This window comes from Panthera uncia (genome assembly GCF_023721935.1).
Source record: "Panthera uncia isolate 11264 chromosome A1 unlocalized genomic scaffold, Puncia_PCG_1.0 HiC_scaffold_16, whole genome shotgun sequence".
NCBI classification, from domain to species: Eukaryota; Metazoa; Chordata; class Mammalia; order Carnivora; family Felidae; genus Panthera; species Panthera uncia.
In genome coordinates, this window is record NW_026057576.1 from 23,709,333 (window position 1) to 23,725,335 (window position 16,003).

The 16,003-nt window shown below is 41.3% G+C and overlaps 1 protein-coding gene across 1 annotated transcript in view; it reads left to right on the top strand.

The window, feature by feature from the left end:
- Positions 1–16,003, top strand: part of CPB2 (carboxypeptidase B2) — a 49,499-nt gene that overhangs the window by 25,114 nt on the left and 8,382 nt on the right. Inside the window, exons 7-9 of the mRNA XM_049646966.1 lie at positions 6,700–6,810; positions 9,647–9,740; positions 15,572–15,774. Of these exons, the coding sequence (XP_049502923.1) occupies positions 6,700–6,810; positions 9,647–9,740; positions 15,572–15,774 (408 nt within the window). The remainder of the gene's footprint in view (positions 1–6,699; positions 6,811–9,646; positions 9,741–15,571; positions 15,775–16,003) is intronic.

Consider the following 16,003-nt stretch of genomic DNA (forward strand, 5'->3'; position numbering starts at 1 on the left):
TACAGTAAAAATTATGCTTCAGCTCCCATAAAATGGGCATAAATGTTCTCTATATTGATTTATACAAAGAGCCGTTACCACTGGAAAACTAACTTAAAATATGTGTCCTTCTGCTAATGGTGATTGTCTCTGTATTCACAGGGATACAGCCACACAAAATAGATTTGTTTAAAAAAAAGATCAAAAGATAGTCACTTCCATTGATCTGTCTTAACCCATGACGTACATCAAAAGTGAAAATATTTCTGCCTCCACTGGGTCTTGTCAGATACAACACCTCTACCTCTCTTCCTTTGCCTCACCATCTGCTCTTACCCTCTGATGGGAGCTGCAGCCTCTCTGAGCCTTCTGGAAAGTTCCCAGCCACCACTGGTACCGCCCTGACCAAATGAAGATAGTTCTCAATGGACTAGATCGTTAACACAGCTCAGTCATTTAGTGATCCTTCCTCAACTTGGGTGGTTTATTCCTTTTAGGTAATGAATGAAGCAGCAGTTAGTGGAGGAAGAAACGTGCAAAGCAAGCAGGAAAGCACGCTTCTTTTCCTTCCATCACTGAACCTGGAAAGGACCAGAAAGAAAGGCTAATTCATATTAGTGAAGCTGTCCCTACTTGTCATCCCTCCCCGATTGACATCTCTTGTCTCCTATTACACATGCTCTCCTCCACCCACCCCCAATTGCTGAATCTTTGTAAGATTAAAGTATTTATTCCACAAATATTTATAAACTGCCTATGAGGTTCCAGACTCTGGAGATACCATGGGAAATAAGATACGGCTCCAAAACCTTACAGTCAAGTATTTTGTCCCGACAAACATGAGGCTGATTTTTGTAGCCCAAGGCAACACAGTTCAATAAACTCTTGTTAATGGACATTTAAGAAGCTGCATCCTTGCCTGCCTAAAACTAATGTAGATCATCTGCCCTTCGTAATGATTCTAACAACCGTAGAAGGAAAAATGAAATCCTTAGCTTTCAGATTTTTGTGGTGGCAGATTTTTATACTTAAAAAGTAAAGAACTCAAAGACAAAGGGAAGTCTTAGCTTTTAAGTCTCTATAAAGAAAACCTACACCGTTCCTGTGTTTCTCCTTTCTTCTCGTACGACTACCACACGCACAACACTTCTGACACCAGATGCATGGGGACTTTCTCCATCCCAAGCAATTCTGTGACACCAGCTGGGTGTCCGACAATGTAACTCACTTCTGACACTGTCTGCCTGGAGACTGAGTCAGATCCCACAGGGTGAGGGCTCAGCCACCCCCCCCCCCGCCCCGCCCGTCACCCTTCAGATGCCAGTTGAAAGTCCAGGCTGTTATCCGCGCTTCTGACTGATCAGCTCTAAGTCAAAGGTTCCCACCACCTCCTCCCTAGGTTTGCTTCATTTGGCTAGAGTAGCTGAGGGAACTCAGAGGAACAGGTTACTTCTTGTTTGCCAGTTTATTATAGAAGGATGTCATAAAACATACAGATGAACACCTAGGTAGAAGAGATGCATAGGATAAGGTCTGTGGTAAGGGGCATGGAGCTTCCCGGCCCTCTCCAGATGAACCCCTCTCCTAGCACTTTCCACGTGTTCACCAGCCCCGAAGCTCCCTGAACCCCTTATCTTTGGGGTTTTTATAGAGGCTTCACCTTGTAGGCATGAGAGATCATTAACTCAATTTCTAATCCCACTCCCCTTCCTGGAGGATATGGTTGGGGCTGGAACCTCCAAGTTCCTAATCATGGCTTGGTCTTTCTGTTGATGAGGCTCCTGCCGGGAGCCCTCCAAGAATCACCTTGTGAGGACAAAAGACGCTGCTATCACCCAGGAAATTTCAAGGGATTTCAAAGCTCTGTGTCAGGAACTGAGGTCAAGGACCAAATACTAGAACAAAAGATGCCTTCATTGCTCTTATCATTCAGGGCATTACAAGGTCTGTGCCAGGAGCCAAAGTGGGTGTGGGGCAGAGACCAATACACAAACACACACACACACACACACACACACACACACGCATATGTGTGTGTGTGTGTATATATATATATGTGTATATATATATGTGTATATACACATATATATATATACATCGTACTCTCTTACTCTTACTCTCTTACTCTCATCGTATATATATATATACATATATATACATCGTACTCTCTTACTCTTTTCTCTAACTCAGTGTGGTGCAGTCTCAGCTTAGGAGAAACCCATTACTCTACACTTTGGGGAGCCTGAGGCCAGTCATTTCTTTCTATGCCTCTCATTCATCCTCTAGAGACCAATTTTAGATCCCTTCCACTTCTGCAAAGGCAGGGCCAAGGCTAGCTCGGGCATGACAAGCACCCGCCTGGCCCGTCATAGGAGCCCAAGGAACACGTATGGGGCATCGCACCTTGCTTAGCATTTTGTCTGCCAGCTGGCTTTTCTCAGTGCTAGCCTCCCTGTGAACCTCTGCCCAGGAGAATGCTCACGTAGCTGCACACAAAGTGGGCACCCTGCAACCTTATGGCCTCCGCAGATTTCCTTCTGCTGCCCCTTACCTTAACTGACACGTGACTTGTGAAGGGCACTGCTTCATAGAAGCTCCATCAAGGAGACAGCCTGCTCTTTCTTTCATATCTCCATGTGCCAAGGGACCAGAGGAGTGGATCGACATTCTCCTGTCCTGCTACAGGTGTCCCCTGCTTTCCTAAAGTTCGCATTATGCCATTCACTTTTATGAAAGACCTGCATTAGGATGGTGATGGCTTTTTTCATAAAAGCAAAAACTCTCCTTCTTGCAGTAAGCAAAAACAGGTGCTGATGTAAAAGTGCTGGGAAAGTAGGGGATACTCTTCACTTTATCCCATTTTGGCTTATGGAAAGATTTCAGAGTCACCCTCTGCTTTCAGACAGCGGGGAAATCATCTGCAGTCACTGCCTTTTCCCCTGAATTCGCGATCTGATCTGATGGAACCACTCTTGAGTTTTCTTTTTACTGTCATCTAATGGCCTCCAGATAACTCCCTGGAACCTGGCTCACAATTCTTTATTCCTCTCCGATTCTTACTGTCCTTCTGAGTGAATTTAAAGTCCATGTGCGAGATCTAGCTAGTGAATAATCTCAGAAACTTGAACTCGACATCACTAAACCTAATCTCAACTCTGTGTCAGTAAACTTCTCCCATGGCTTTCCTCGGATCTCAAAACTAATTCTCTCCCTGACCTTTAGATCCAAAATATGGCTGAGGACAGTGGCCAGGAAGGATAGGAGGAGCCACTTAACAATCTGACTTCTTAATTTCCAATCCTTCTGTTTCTGTCATTCCTCACACCTGCCCACCACCCATTCACCCGTATCCTGAATGTCTTGTCCCCTCAATCTGCTCTTCAGGAATTCTAACACCAAACACCTGAAAAATTAACTCTCCTTCTTCTGAGCCACCTTGTACCTCCTGAAATTATTATCGTACTTATAGCATTGAATTCTTGCTGTTTCCTTTCCAACCTAACAGTTTTATCAGCTTGTTAAGGACAAAGATAATCTCTAAAGTCAGTGTTTGTTGTTGTTACAGTAAAACTCAGTATATTGTTTGGTCCACAGAATCAGCACTCAACATCTCTTGTACCATTTAAAATTTAAATTAATGCTTCAGCTTTAGGCTGAAATACAGCTCTCGGGTTCAGAGAGTACCTACCATTGTGCTAAATACTTGGTTGCCATTGCAGAAAAACTGGGACTTAAGCTCTTTGCTGTATTTCTACTGGTAGCAGGAGTAACAGTTTATTTTTAAATCTTCCATTCATAGGGGCTCCCAGGTGGCTCAGTCGGTTAAGTGTCCAACTCTTGATTTCCACTTGGGTTGTGATCCCAGGGTCATGGGAATGAGACCCACATCAGGCTCCATGCTGAGCGTGCAGCCTGCTTGGGATTCTCTCTCTCTCCCTCTGCCCCTCTCCCCCCGCTCTTGCTCTCTCTCTCTCAAATAAAAAAAAAAAATTAAGAAAATCTTCCATTCATAGCATCTTATATGCCTTTTTGGACTAATTTATTCTGTCAAGTGGCTATTGGTGAATTTTTTGGCAGGTGTTGTTGTTGTTGGGGACCATAATAAGGACAAAACTTTGGTGTACCTCAGGAAAAAAGAAGTGAGTAATTATCTGCCAGAGGTCAAGCTAATAGGAATCAGTCAAGCCTTTATTTCCCACCCCTAATCTCTCATTCTTGTGCTGTCCTCTGGTACCCTCTTTCTTCTTGTCTTGTTTTTATACTAGGACAGTGAGTTCAACTTTGCTACTTATCTTGTTGGTAAACCATCCCTTTGACAAATATTTATTTGTTGTCTTTTGTGTGTGTGTTGTCTTCAGCCACCTACCTCATTAAGAGTGATTCATTCGCTAAATATAAAACCATGACTGTATATATCTTTATAAAATACCATGAAAACTCACTGGAGAGCCCCAGGATACGCAAATCACAAATTGATAATAAATTATTAGATGAATAAATACGTTACACTCGGTTGAAGTGTTATTTTAAAACATCATGTCTTTAAACACAGTTGATCTATTAAGTCATGTTACAAGGCTTATAGAAATCTAGAGGTTAAATTACTTCAGTGATATGATTATATGCCTAGATTGTATGCTTTTGACATATAAATAACTGGGTAGATGTCAAATCTGAAAATATCTTAATGAGTATAACATCATTTACAAGGTTAAGTGAGAATATTTCTTAGATTTCTCTGTATCTATGGAACTCTGCCCTTAATTCACACAATGCCTAGAAAAGAACACAGGTTTGCCCAATACCAGGTACAACCCAGCCTCACCCTTTAGCCAATCAGGAAAATATCCAAAGTCCTGAGGGTGCTCTAACCTTACGTAGCAGATCCATTCAGCTCACCCTCCCGTTAGGGTTCACTTCTCCTTTTGTGGGTAGGCATTGAGAAGTCCCCTTAATGCCCAGTTTCCCTCTGTCTTTCCTTTTTCTACACCTCTCCCCCGAGGTCCTGGTTTCGTCCTGCTGCTACTCTTCAGATCACCAATTCCCATTTATTCTGCACCCTCATCTTCTTTAAATGCACCCAAGCAAGCCTACCACTAGTCCAGATGGCACCTTTGTGAAAGGTCAAAAAAGGCATCCTTTGCTGGAACGAGTAGCTATCCACATGCAAAAGAATGAACTTGGACCCCTACCTCATACCAAGTGCAAATATTAACTCAAAATGGGTCAGAGACCTAAATTTAAAAGGCAAAATTACAAAATTCTTAGAAGAAAACATAGATGTAGTCAATCTTTGTGCCTTTAGGCAATTGTTCATTAGATATGACACCAAAAGCATAAACAACAAAGGACAAAAGAGATAAATAGGGCTGTACCAAAATCAAAAACCTTTGTGCTTTTCAAATGTCATCAAGAAAGTGCAAAGACAACCCATATAACCGAGGGAAATTTTTGCAAATCACATATATGATAAGGGACTTGTATCCAAAATATATAAAGAATGTTTACAAATAAACAATAAAATGACATATAGTCCAATTTAAAATTGGGCAAAATATCTGAAAAGATAACTCGCCATATACAAATGGCCAGTAAGCATATGAGAAGGTATTCAACATCATCAGTCACTAGAGAAATGCAAATTACAACCGCAAGGACATATCACTTCCGACCCACCAGGATGGCTAAAGTTCAAAAAGGATAATCACAAGTGTTGGTAAGGCTGTGGAAAAATTAGAACCCTCATTCATTGCTGTTGGGATCGTAAAACAGTGCAGCCACTATTTTACAGTTGGGCAGTTCCTTGAAAGGTTAGGCATTGAATTAGCATGTGACCTAGCAATTCCACTAGTAGGTACACACCCAAGAGAAGCTGACACATTTGTTTACAGATGTTCATGCATCATTATTCATAATAGTCAAAAAGTGTGCCCATCGACCTCTGAGTAGATAAAATAATGTGGAATATCCTTATAATGGGACATCATTCAGCAGTGAAGAGGAATGAAACACTGACTCATGCTACAAAATGGACAAATCTTGCAAGCATTATGCCAAGTGACAGAAGCCAGACACAAAGGCCATGCATTTGATGATTCCATTTATATGAAATACCTAGAATGGGTAAATCCACAGAGATAGGAAGTTGATTAGTGATTGTCAAAGGGGGAGTATTAGGTTCTGACAGATGATCCATATTAGCTCTGGAGCTTTTTGTCCAATAAGCAGGACTCCAAACAGAATGGGTAAGTGAGGGTTTGAATGCGTGTTTCATAGATTTGTTGAAAGAATTAAAATGAACATTTTGACTCCCCAAGTTATAAGGACAAAGTAGAAACTATGTAGTCATATCTGGGCATAAGACAAAGTTAGTTTAAACTCTGATTGATATATGGATTATTGAAAAAGGAATGGAATTACATCTAAGGTAGAATTCTATGTTTCTTGAAGAAGAAAATTTTAGAAAATATACGGTGCTATTTTCTGCCTCCAATAAATAAGAGGACCATTTGTCCCCTATCCAAGGCATTCGCCACCATTTGGCAGTCTAGTGCCCTGAGTTCAGACTTGTCAAGGAATTAATATTCTTCCTTAAAGTTAAAGATGCAAATCTAAACATACGAAATGACGTTTTAAAAAAATATAATGCATAAAGGAAACAGACTAAGTTTAGAAGGACTTAAGAGAGATGTTATTAAACATACTTGGTTTAATTTGTAGGTAACTCAATTCTATGGGAAAGAAACCCTATACACCAGTCTTCTGACACAAATAGATTTCTATGTGATGCCGGTAGTTAATGTGGATGGTTATGACTTCACATGGAAAAAGGTAGGTAAAGGCAAAGAAAACAAAACACGCCCTAGTTGGGGATAAAGGATGCACCGATCGAATTATTCATAGAATCCTGGATCTTGGCACAATGGTTTTATTTAAGATATAAATATCTTTAAATTCTTATTATGGACAACTTCAAACATATGAGTGGGAATAATTGTATAGTAAATTCCTCTGTACCTACCACACAACTTCGTCAATAATCAGCTCATGGCCAATATTTTCTTGTCTATATCCCCAACCCAATTCTACCTTATTCATATTATTTTGAAACAAATCTCAGATACCATATGATTTCAGCAAAAATATTTCAGGATGCATCTCTAAAATAGGTCTTAAAAAAAACATAGTACAATTGTACCTAAAAATTAACAATACTGAATATCAGAAAATGTCCAATCAAATTTAAATTTGCAATTGTTTCATAACTTTTTTAGAAAAATTTTCTTTGATTCAGGATCCAGTTAAGGCCAATATATTGTGATTGGTTTAGGTATATTTTAATTCTATTTTAATCCATAGATTCTCTCTCCATCTCTCTGTCTCTCTCTCTCTTTCTCAAATTTTTCTTTGCAATTTATTCATTGAAGACAAGGTTTCACATTGTCTGGATTTGCTAATTGCATGGGCATGTTGCAATTTAACATTCCTCTGTCCTCTGCATTTTCTAAAATTTGAAATTTGGATAGTAGGGGATAAACCAGATTCAGATTTGACTTTTTTGGCAGGACTATTTCATAGTGATTCTGTGTTCTGCATAATGTCTGGTTGTATCTCCTTTTGTGACATTAGCTACAACAATGCACAATGCCTAGATCCATCCATTCTTACTAGGAATCATTTGAATAGCATTTTGACTCATAAAATCATAAATTGCAAGATTGAGAGAAGCATTTTAACTGCACTTACATTGTTACAGAATCACATTCTAACTGATACGTGAATTTAAACCTTAGGACCCTTTAATTCAATCGTGAACATCTAATATGCGTGAGTTTCCTAGTCAATCTCATCTATACTGGAAACCATTATCAATGGTATTTCTAGCCCATCAACATGATTCAGGAAAATTACTCAAGCAATGGAAGTGCAGTCCTTTCTAATTTAATGAGAAGCACATCAAAGCATATTTGAGCATATATAAGCTCAGAAAAGCCTCCTGAGCCACACATGTAAACACTAAGGGGAATGAAAATAATCAGAGTGATTGGAAACATACAGGATTGGACAAAAACTGTTTCGTGGAAGAGGAAGAGGTAATTTTTGCAGAAGAAATGGCTGGAAATGGTGAAGGAGATTGATTGAAAAAGTTATCGCAAGTGAAAGGAACACTGAATAAAAGCTTGTAGGGAGGACTGGGCAAATCCTGAGCTAAGTAAATGAGAAATCCCTAGAACAGTACCTAACAAATTTGTGTCCAATAAACGATCACAGTCATAGATTAATGTTATGATAGACTTGTTCCTTTACTTGAATCACAGTAGAATTAGGCCATCCTTAGCTATTCCTACCCTCCCACTGTCTTTGTGTCTTAAAACTGCCAGTTTGTCCCTGCAATGTGAGAACCTAATTTCTCCAGGGTAATTCTTGCTACTAAACCATAAGCCCCCCGCTGGAAGCGGACCGGGAAGCTGGGTTGATGACAGCGGGGTAAATTTGCCACATCATCTCAACTACAGGTTTAAACAAAGTCTGTGCAACTGTGTACATGATCAAATTTCTCAGTTTGTCCCCAAGAACCCAATGGGGCAATTCGCTTTGTGTTCACACACCAGGATCGAATCGGTACAATCAAAGGAACCATCAGGTTAGAAGTGTCTTCACATCTCCCCCTCCTGACACTTTTAAATGAGAGAGTTTAATTCAATCTAAAGAGAGCATTGAGGGGTGCCTGGGTAGCTCAGTCAGTTGGGCATCCTACTCTTGATGTGGGCTCAGGTCATGATCTTACGGTTTGTGCGATTGAGCCGCACATCGGGCTCCTCACTGATAGTGCAGAGCCTGCTTGGGATTCTCTCTCTCCCTCTTTCTCTGCTCCTGCTCTCTCTCTCTCTCTCTCTCTCTCTCTCTCTCTCTCTCTCATACACACACACACACACACACACAGAGTCTCTCTCTCAACATAAATAAGCTTTATTTTAAAAAGAAATATAGGGGCGCCTGGGTGGCTTGGTCGGTTAAGCATCCGACTTCGGCTCAGGTCATGATCTCACGGTCCGTGAGTTCAAGCCCCGCGTCAGGCTCTGTGCAGACAGCTCAGAGCCTGGAGCCTGTTTCAGATTCTGTGTCTTCCTCTCTCTCTGCCCCTCCCCTGTTCATGCTCTGTCTCTCTCTGTCTCAAAAATAAATAAACGTTAAAAAAATTTTTTTAAATAAAAAGAAATATAAATATAAAAATTAAGTATAAATATGAAAAAAATAAAGAGAGCATTGAGACTCATGAGTCATCATTTTCATTCTCGTTGAAACACCAAGTTATTTTCCTTTTCTCAGAAGAAATTAAAATGGAAGCAAACAAGATTTAAAGAGAACCAATAACCAGCCTTGCAACCAGCCTTGCAAAGCCAAATGAAATTTCTGTTGGTATGGGTCAAAATTGATTAAATATCCCCGTTTCATCTGGTTCACACTGAAACAGCTTTGAGAGAACATGGTGGAGACCTGGATAGAGAGAGGGCTGTGCGAAAGGAACGCTGTGAGGACAGTGGCAGAGCAGAGTGATGGGTTTGCAGGACAGACACACAACTCTGGTCACTTAGGCTTTAGAAGTTGTGTCTTTGCTTGAACTGCAAACATGGCCATCCTGGTTATCAGTATTTTGTTTGTTTAGAATCGAATGTGGAGAAAGAACCGGTCTTTTCATGAAAATAATCGTTGCATCGGAACAGACCTGAACAGGAACTTTGCTTCCAAACACTGGTGTGGTAGGTCGTTTGCTTTATTTCTAGCAATGTTCATTCATCTGAAAGGGGATATTCACAGAGAAAGGCCTATTAATTCAGAGTAATTACAGGGGAGGACTATCTAAATCAGGAAATAATTCAAATAGGCTTTTTAGTTAAATGCAGTGCTGTAAATGTGCACGATTCACCTTAACCCCTCCGCCCTTCCATTTCGTCTTTAAAAAAAGGAATTTGGTGGGCATATGGGTAGGTCAGTCGGTTGACTTTGGCTCAGGTCATGATCTCACAGTTCATGAGTTCAAGCCCCGCACTGGGCTCTGTGGTGACAGCTCAGAGCCTGGAGCCTGCTTCAGATTCTGTGTCTCCCTTTCTCTGTCCCTCCCTGACTTGTGCTCACTCACTCGCACTCTCGCTCTCTCCCCAAAATAAAAAAAATAAACATTAAAAGAAAAAGGAACTTAGGCCGGTTCCTTAAGGTCCCTTTTAGCTTCAAAATGCTAATATTCTACTTTTCTAGAATAATAATGAAGCGACTGTTAAAAGTCCTACTTTAAAGAAAAAATAACATTCATCATTAGAGTATCAAAGACCAGGGTAGGGTGAGTAGCTCTCCATTTTAATTGCATAGGAAAGGGCTTACTTCCACAGCATTCAAAAACATTTTCTTTTGTTTTCACTATTTAATATTTTTATGAATACCATAAACTTATGTCTGGCATAGCGAGAGCCTATCATTTATTGATTTGAATGAGTCAAAGTACTCAGTGGATATTGATTTAGGCATTCAGGAACATTATCTGGGGGCACCTCGGTGGCTCAGTCAGTTCAGCATCTGACTCTTGATTTCAGCTCAGGTCATGATCCCAAGGGTGTGGGATAGAGCCCTGTGTCAGACGTGGAGCCTGCTTGGGACTGTCTCTGTCTCTCTCTCCCCCACCCTACCTCTCTCCCCTGCTCCCTTTCAATCTCTGTCTTTCTCTCAAAAAAAAAAAAAAAACCCCACAAAAAAACAAAAAAACAAAACAAGACAAAACAGAACATTGTCTGTTCTCAGGGAGGTAGGTGTTGGTTCACACCCCCGTTGTATTTCATAGTTACTACATTTAAGAAACAGCTACAGGGGTGCCTGGGTGGCTCAGTCGGTTAAGCATCTGACTTCGGCTCAGGTCACGATCTCGCGGTCCGTGAGTTCGAGCCCCGCGTTGGGCTCTGTGCTGACTGCTCAGAGCCTGGAGCCTGTTTAGGATTCTGTGTCTCCCTCTCTCTCTGACCCTCCCCCGTTCATGCTCTGTCTCTCTCTGTCTCAAAAATAAATAAACGTTAAAAAAAATTAAAAAAAAAAAAAGAAACAGCTACAGAACTAAACCTGATGATAACCTTGAGTCTAATCACCCCTTTGCCCTGCACAGTGCTGTGTACATGATTGTACATATTTCTTTTCAAAACAGAAGAGAAAATGTGTGATTTTGAACGTTTCATCATTCTCAGAGTGCATGTGAAAACCTCACCGCAGGGTAGTCCCCTTATTTCCGTATTTCCTTCCTTCTCTAGGCTAGAGACTCAGTGAGGGAAGGGACCACCCAGTGCAGTGCCTGGCACATGCGGGAGTCGCAGAAATTAATTAAATGAATATAGGAATGACTTAGTTGTTGTAAGAGAGTTACAGATGTAGTAAGCAAGCAGAGGAAGGAGCAGTTAATCTCCCCTCAGACTCACTCCTTTTGTGATTAAGGGAACCACTCAGTGGTTTCTCTGTGAGAGCCGTTCTTAAGATTGTCCCATAAAAGTACCCACTGGGGCCCAAAGACTCTGCCACAGCAGTGATAATTGGGCATGGGGTCAGAGAAGCAGCAGCGAATATACAATAGATCTGAATAGAGCTGTTAGTTACTAAGTGCAGAGCCGTTTACATATGTCTCCCCCTAGGCTTCATTATCTGTGTATCCTGGATGGAGAATCCCAGACTCAGGAGGTTGAATCCCTTGCTCAAGATCACAGACCTAGGAAGTGACAGACCTGGGTTATGAAGCCAGGCTGACTGATCCCAAAGTTATCACGATTCTTCTATGTCTGAGAATCACTCTTCTGTTATAGGTTGCCTTCTGGAACTTCCTCTTTTATCTGGAAGTTCTTTTGGTGCTCTGTTTCACTTAATATTTTTTTACGGCGAAGCCATAAAAAATTTGAATAGCCAAGACGTCAAATATATTGTTACTGCCATCAAGAAGTACCAGAGGCCGCTCTGAGGCGTGGCACTTTATGATTACCCATCACAAGAGTTAGAAACAGAAACAGCAAGCAAATAAAAGCAAAAAAAGGGTCCAATGAGGCACTCAAACTCACGAACCCGGAGATCATGACCTGAGCTGAAGTCGGAAGCTTAACCAACTGAGCCACCCAGGTGGCTCCCACCACCTCAGTATGTCTTTAGTAGTATGTAAGCAAGCCAGTGAGACAGAACTAAATCTTCTCTCTTCCTTGTCCCTACAACTAGAACACGCCTTTATGATACTTTTTTTTAAGAATCTCAAAGAGCACCTTACTCTTTAATGAGAAACGACATATCAAGCCTGTTTATTTGTTTCATGTTCACTTCCCCCTTCCTCTAAATTAAAATTGTGTGTGTGTGTGTGTGTGTGTGTGTGTGTGTATGTATTGGAGTTGGGAATGGAGGTGAGTTGTCTTAGACCGATCAGGCTGCCGCTAACAAAATACCGCAGGCTGATGGCTCCGGCAAGGTAAGTTTATTTCTTGCAGATCTGAAGGCTGGAAGTCCAAGATCAAGGTGTCAGCAGGGTGGGTTTGCCCTGAGGCCTCTCTCCTTGGCTTGCAGATAGCCACCTTCTCACTGTGTCCTCACTTGACATTTTCTCTTTGTGCACATCTCTGGTGTCTCTCTCTTTCCTTAAAAGGACACCAGCCACATTAGATCAGGGCCCCACCTTCACGACTTCCTTCAACTTTAATTACCTTCTTAAAGGCCCTCTTTCCAAACATAGTACATTGTGGGTTACGGCTTGCATACGTGAATTTTGGGGAGACAGAATTCAGTCCATAACAGGTAGCATTTTGTGAGGACCTCTGGTCTCAAACTTCCTAAGATAGATCCCCTCATTTTCTAAGATGTTAAGTTAAACTGCAAAGTTTTGGTAGCTATGGTATGGTGGAAAATCGTTTCTTTCTTTCCCATGAGACCATAGTGTTTTTTTAATCGCTTTTATGGCGCTAAAATACATATAACCTGAAATTTGTCATTTTAACCATTCAGCACATTGAAGCATTAAGTATATCCAGTCGGTGAAACCATCACCAGTATCCATTTCCAAAAGTTTTCTTCAGCCCAAACAGAAGCTCTGTGACCATTCAGCAATGTCTTCTTGTTTCCTACTCACTGCAGTCCCTGTAATGTCTGCTCTACTCTCTGTTCTACGAACTTTCCTGTACTAGATACCTTTTTATTCCAGGGTTCATAGATGAGATAATACTTAAGCTCGAAGGGATCTGGGAGACCAAGAGCTACAGATGAAGCACCTTCAGCTGAGCCAGATGCAATAGCTTGCCCAGATCGACATGTCTGTTTAGGAGCAAAGCAGTCCCTGACTCCCCATGAATCTTTCTACCGAAATACTTGAAACCTCTAGAATGACAGTCACAGAATGAGAGTCTGAGGCTGCTCTGTCCACTGCAGTAGTCACTAGCCACATGTGGCCCTTGAACACTTGAAATGTGGCTTGTCTGAATTGAGATGTGCAGTGAGTATAAAATACACACCAAATTTCAAAGACTTGGTGTGAAAAAAGGAGCCTAAAGTATGCCATGAACAATTTTTGTATTGATTGTGTTTGAAAGGATTGTACTTGGTACCTATTGGGTGAAATCAGTTGTATTATTAAAATAGGTTGTTGCTTTTGAAATACACAGTTACTTGAAAACCTAAATACGTAACTTGCCGTATGTTTCTACAGAACGGCTCTGGTCTGAAGATTCATGTTAGGGGACCACCTGTTCCTTTGTCTCTTTGATGTCCCCCTACTCCTAATGTAGACTCTCTACTCTCTAAAACTATATATCGGGGAAAAGGGCAGGAGTAATCAAAGGATATGAAACTATCAGAATGGTTGGTCTGATCACATTCTTGGTTAAAAATACAAATGGGGGAACCTGGGTGGCTCGGTTGGTTGAGTGTCTGACTCTTGATTTCAGCTCAGGTCATGATCCCAGGGTTGTGGGACTGACTCCTGTATTGGACTCCATGCTGAGAGTGGAGACTGCTTAGAGTTCTCTCTCTCTCTCTCTCTCTCTCTCTCTCTCAAAAAACAAAAAACAACAACCAAAAAACCCATTAATACAAATGAAATACTTGGAAAGGCCTTGGATGTTTAGCCCATATTTTCTTGTGCCAAAAAGAATGTTTCACAAACATTAAGGTTGTCTCTGTTGCAAATAAAAGGCAGAAATCAGAGCAAACTTGAGGCAGGCAGGACCTGTAAGGATAATGGAGTAGACCATGGAACCCCAGGACAAGGGCAACGAGCTTCAGAAACAGCTTGGAACTGGGCCTGGGGGACTGCAGTGAGCTCTGTGAGTCCTTTCTCTCTCCATTCATCCCTGCAAAGCACAATGGGTTTTTGTTTTATTCCAATCCACATGATGATGATGGTGATGCTGGTGACCACGACGACGACGCGAGACAAAGACCATGAGGAGGAAAAGCAATCATTACTGAATCTTAGTATTTACAAGGCACCATGCAAAGCACCTCATATACATTGTACTGAATCCTCACGAAATCCATGTTAAATGTATAACTTTTCCATTTAGCAGATAGGAAACTCAAGGTTTAGACAGGTTTCAAACATTTCACCTAAGGCCATATAGCTATTAAATGGCAGCACCAAGCTTAGGATCAAGCGGTTGGGTGATTAACAATATGCCACTTAGCCTCTTATCGTAAAAGGTCCTTACTGCCAAGAATGTTCACTTTGCATCTCCTGAAACAGCAGTATTTCATTCATAGGGTTGCCAAGAGGAGTGAATAAGATACTGTGTGTAAATCTTAGAGTTCAGGTCAGCTGGTGTTTTCTTTGTTCTAGAGTGCCGCTGGACTGACTCTAGGATCTTCCACTTCGATACTAGGTTATCAGCGGAGGAATTCAGAGTGACAGAACACAAGTTAGGGACCTAGTTCAAGATTAATCAACTGTTCCTAGGCAGGAATAATGGTTGGGGTCAGAGGTGGCTCCCTGAGGCTCCACCCCTGTGAATTAAAGAAGAAAGGTGAAGGGGTAGGAGGCAGGCTACCATCCAAAGTGATGTATATTATAATTTCTCAAAAGGATGAATAAACGTTACTCCAGCCCCGAACATTCCATCTTCTTTTATTTGCCAAACCTCCTTAGCAAGTTGCAAGTAGTACGAAAGGCAGACTTGTATAGTCTGAGCTCCCAAAGGAGACTCCTTTTATGGACCACATTGATTAGTAATTTTTAAACTACAAATATCAGAAAAACCAAGCTCACGCTGGATTAAAGAAAATGGGGTTTCTAAAAAAATGGGGTTTCTCTATCTCACAGAACCACAAGTTTGGAGGCAGGGCTGACGCCTCTGAGACGTCCTTAGCCACTTTCACAAAGGGTGCAAGATGGCTGTCCCCAGGCAGCGATTGTTGGGGTGTTTGCTCTGAGGGCGTAGAAACATCTGCTTCAATAGAAACATAAATATGTTCTTTACAGAACTCTGTCTAATCCACTTCTCTAAAAATTTTACACCATGGATATTAGGAGGGTGCATTGTCAGGGAAATCACAAATGACAATGGCGTTTGCTAATCCCACTCTATCCATTTCACTTCAGAGGAAGGTGCATCAAGTTTCTCTTGCTCAGAAACCTACTGTGGCCCTTACCCTGAGTCAGAGCCAGAAGTGAAGGCAATGGCCAATTTCTTGAGAAAAAACATCAACCACATTAAGGCTTACATCAGTATGCATTCATACTCCCAGAAGATAGTGTTTCCATATTCCTATAATAGAAGCAAAACCAAAGACCATGAGGAGCTGGTAAGTGCTACTCAATTATCTTTTTTTTTCATTGGCATTTCAGAAATAAAATAATACGAAGTTCAAGAATCAAAAACTGTGGGAAAAATTTTCTCCTCTGGAGGACAGATGGAAAGGTGCTTTCTGTTTTGATCTCGTTCTGCTGAGAGTCACCCTGGGTCAGGGTTCACTGAGGGAATGTAAAGAATGGGTCCTATTCTGTGGACAAGAACTTTAGTCCAGCAAATGG